At 41.3% G+C, this 4563-nt stretch overlaps 1 protein-coding gene across 1 annotated transcript; it reads left to right on the top strand.

Annotated features, from left to right (window-relative positions):
* The first annotated feature begins 236 nt into the window (after window positions 1-236).
* ankrd39 (ankyrin repeat domain 39) lies at window positions 237-2488 on the top strand. The gene is made up of 4 exons (XM_080766261.1): window positions 237-409; window positions 1208-1311; window positions 1397-1600; window positions 1793-2488. Exons 1-4 carry the CDS (start codon window positions 316-318, stop codon window positions 1937-1939), a joined length of 549 nt encoding a protein of 182 aa, XP_080622387.1. The 5' UTR covers window positions 237-315; the 3' UTR covers window positions 1940-2488.
* Window positions 2489-4563: the final 2075 nt, after the last annotated feature.

The following is a 4563-nucleotide window of genomic DNA, read 5'->3' as shown; positions in this document are numbered from 1 at the left end:
GATTATTACTGGGGTATTACTCGTGCAGGGTGTGGGGGCATCATGCAGTGATTATTTGGGAAGCCTAAAAAATATTTCATCATCAATATCACTGTTTATTTTAGGATGTGATCAAGACTGTGGGTCCTTCTGGGGATGGGCGTAGTTCTTCGGATACGCCAGTTGGTGGTGCCAATGCGCCAAGTATTTACCATCCGTATGTAGACGAAGAAGAAGGAGAAACCCGGAAGCCGGACGTCACAGTGTTGTTGTTTATTTGTTTGTGTCAGAACAAACGTTTAACACGAATTGTGTTCTGCTTACTTATTTCTCTTGATGTCGTCTGATTCGGAACAATGTTCTTGTTGCACCCATACAGTTACGTCGCCCAGTGTCTACCAGACTCTGGATGAAATGGACTTCGAAAGAGGTTAACAAATTGACTACTACTGAGTTACACTCTCACCAGAATGGATGATGTTACGTCGCAGCTAAAGTATTCAGTGAATAAATAGCCTTGGGTCAAGACTACAGTGTAGATGTATTTGATCGAGTCTGACTTCAACTTTCGTATCATAGATCTGCGACTGTAAGTGTTCTGTGGTTCTATGGAAATGGAATACCTGCAAATGTAATGAATGTATGGAAAATCAGCTATTCTATGTCCTCAGTTACACCATAAATTATTCTCAGTCAGCCAAACACATTCAAGACAAGTATAAGTCAAAATTAGTTCTTATTATATTGGCCCATTAGAGTTGAAATTGGAAGGATGAAAACTTGGTGTACCATGCAGTCAAATTATGGCAATATGGTGTTGGCTAATATTTTTGGCTATGCGACACTTTGTAAAGTTCCTATTCAGTTCACTTCCCTATTCAGTTCTAAACATTAGCTACTTGTTAAAATTGTGAAAGTGACTGGTGGTGAACATTGGGATCCTTTACTTTAAGAACTTAATTGCCCTGAAAAAGGTTGGTTTGAGATCACATAAAGTACCAGAAAAATGATCAATTGGATGTTACAGCTCGGGTAGCTCACCAGACCTGTAAGCTTTGTTGATAAATTCCACCACTTCATCATCTATTCTACGGGCATGTATTTTAGAACCTCCGTTGTCTGTCCATCCTCCCCACAGCTTGGTAGCCATGGCCCTCATCCATGGTGAATGGTTCATTGGGAATGGGAAGGTCATATAGCTATACCCCTGTCATTATATACACTACAGGTATCTGGACTGCAGCAATGGATGGAGACCTGCAGAGAGTCAGGAACTTTGTCCAGAAGGGCGCAGACCCCAACTTGAGAGACTCGTCGAAATACACTGCCCTGGTGAGGGTGACAGAAATATGTTCGATTGTTAGCAGTGTTAATGGATGTAAATTTCTCTGATATTTCCTTGCATGTTTCATTTTAGCACTATGCGAGTCGCAGTGGCCAGCTTGCTGTATGCAAGTTCCTTCTGGAGAGCGGCGCGTGTGCCTCGCCCCAGACACCAGGTGGTGCAACACCGCTCCATCGAGCTGCATACTGTGGTCATGTGGAAGTGGTTCAGCTCCTGTTAGACCATAGAGCAGACCCCCGGCTATGTGATGATGACGGAGCATCAGCTTTACACAAGGTAAGCTACAAAGTCGCTACTGAAATAGAAAGAAGGCTGCCTGCTACACATGTCCAGCTTTTGGTGTGATACAATACTACACCAGTGCAAAAAACTACAACCAAAAACTAAAGAGAGAGAGAGAGAGAGAGAGTAGTTTGTTGTTTTTAACTTCTACCGTTATGTGTGTTGTTTTCTTAAATGGCTGAGCAGGCTGCAGAACGTGGCCAGGAGGAGGTATGCAAGCTGCTGCTCCAGCACTGTCCCTCCCTCCACATTCAGGTGAACAAGAAGGACCAGCTTCCTTACCAGCTAGTCAAAGAGGGTCATCTGCAGGACCTGCTAAAACCATCAGAGTGAAACAAGGATGATTTTCATCTGTTCATCTGTGCTGAACCAAGACTACTCATGGGAAACGCCAAAAAGAGGTACCCTACCAGTGAGCAATAAACTATATGAACTCCAAACTGAAGGGGATAAGTTGTGGACCTGGATTTGGTCATTCATCACATCAGAGTGTCATCTGTGCTGTAGTGTGGTGGAATAGGATTTTTTTTTAAAACCTTAATACTATAAGCCAAAGAGATGATCATGAAAACATACCAATCATGCCCACATTACTTCCATCAGTTCAGTTTAGTAATGAATCTATTGGTAGCACAATGAGCTATTGTGAATATACTTTCATGAGGGAGGGGGTGCTTGGACTGTACTTTTTCAAGTTGACAAGGGTGTTGTGTGGACTGGACACTGAAGGTGAGCTACTTGTTGAGTAGAATATCTGAATGCCCAGATAACTTATGTTGTCTTGCTTGGAAAACTCAGTCGTTACCACATAGTTTTGGAGAAGTTCACATGAACCTAATTTACATTGTGTAATGTAAGTCTTCAGGAAAACTGGGGGTTATGTTACTATGTGTATTAACTTTTCCTCAACCTTACAAGGTGTGTGACAAATGGCAGGCTCCCAGTCATTTGTTCTGCAGATAGTTTCATTGTGCAATGCACATTGTTTGCTCTTCTGCTGTATTCCTTTTGTCCGAACTGGCATGAATGGATATTGAGGATTGTTCCCTCTCTCTTCTCTCTCTCTCTCTCTGTCTCTCTCTCTCTCTCTCTCTCTCTCTCGTGACACACACACACACACACACACACACACACACACACACACACACACACACACACACACACACACACACGTGTCACACTCACACTCTGGGGCAGTTGAGAGCAAGTTGTGTGTAACCACACTATATCACCAACCTTAAATGCACCCAAATGTCAGCCAATGTACTGTCCATGACAAACAGTAGGGGGTGCTGTTGTACCAACAACTGCTTTACCCTGTCTGCAGTCTTCACCTAGATTTATGGTAATAGTCTATGTTGATGTGCAGAAGCTCCTTGGATTGACCTCATTCAATCCTCCTATCACTGTTGGAACACTAAAGCGAGTGGTTGTTAAAATGAGGCAAAGGTTTAACATAACTGTCTTGATTGTAATGCTACTAATGCATCATGCTAAAGCAAAGTGCAAAACTAAATTAGCCTACATACAGCACTGGAGTGGGCACTCAGGAACATTGTCACTGTTAAGTAATCCCAAATAAAGTAGTAGACACAAAATCTAGTTATATCAATTTATTTCAATTTATTATCACTTATTAAATGTGTTTATTTTCTGCTTTAAATGTTATACAACTTTGTTTACACCGAACTTTCAGTATAATTTAATATACTTTGTCCCATGACCCTTCCACAAAAAATAAATAAATAAATTCAACTGAACATTTTCACTTTTTCATTTGAAAATATGTATTTTTTGTCCAAAGACTTAAATATAATATTAGCTTAAACACTGGTGAGGCCAGGGTAAAGTGCCATTCACACTGAGCACTAGAACTTGAAAGATAACTATAACTATATCGTTCACCATTGTGTTTCTTTTATAGTTGGTGTGACCTCTGCCATCCACTTGATTTAAGTTAGAACCATTTTTAAAACTATTTTTATAGTTATTACAGTGCTCAGGGTGGCAGGGAGGCATTCTTAGCCTGTATTGTTTTTATTGAACAGCAGAGGCTGACATATTCAAAATGACTAACCATTTTACTGGACATGCCTGCTAAAGTGACAACTTTACAAATGGCCAGTGAGAGAAGTGCCATCTGTTAGTACCTACTGTTTTAGGCAAAACACAGTTTCTCAACTGGCAATCATGTTTGGCTCTTCCATTTAGGAAGGGCAGTGACATGAATCCAATAATCTGATATCATTAAAGGTATTGTAGAAGCATCCATCTCAGTATTTGCAAACTGCTGTTTCACTTTCAGATCATTAATGAAGTTATGAGTGACTATATTATTTTTCTTCTTTTTGTATGTAATGTATATGATGGATGATTTGTTACGTGCATTTAAAAGCAGATGCCAACATCGATGGGGAAAAAGTGGTTCATGGAAGTATTTCTTTCAAACAGATTGAGTATCAAACATTATCATATGTGTGCATGAATACTTACAGGGAAATCTATTTTCAGTCATCCCTACCCAGCTATACCAAGCCATGGTGCACTGCTTCTGTGTCTGCAGAGTCACTGTAAATATGGAGTCGCGACAGAAACCACACACTGAAGTCTAAGGAACTTTCATTGGGTCGGGTGGTGGGTGGTGTTTCCATTGCAGTCCTTCTAACCACATCCAGTGCCGTGACTGGAGGGGTGCCAGGCCACATCTGGAGCTCATTGCAGCTGACGCCACACTGCACAAGGAGATGGGGTGGGGGGTGGATGTCAGCTTAGAAAACCAGGCCAAGAGAGCTGTTTACCCTCAGTGACAAGTATCCACATGCAGCAACAGGGGACTGTCAGTTGAGTCACCCAACTTGAATGCCTCATGTCAGTGATTTTAATTTACCCTGCCTTTTCCTCATTGATTATTGTGAGGATATTGGCATGGTGATATCACTATTCATTTCTGGTGGCAT

The sequence above is a fragment of the Protomyctophum bolini genome (genome assembly GCF_963924005.1).
Source record: "Protomyctophum bolini genome assembly, chromosome: 6".
NCBI classification, from domain to species: domain Eukaryota; kingdom Metazoa; phylum Chordata; class Actinopteri; order Myctophiformes; family Myctophidae; genus Protomyctophum; species Protomyctophum bolini.
This window is presented reverse-complemented; position numbering and strand designations above follow the sequence as displayed.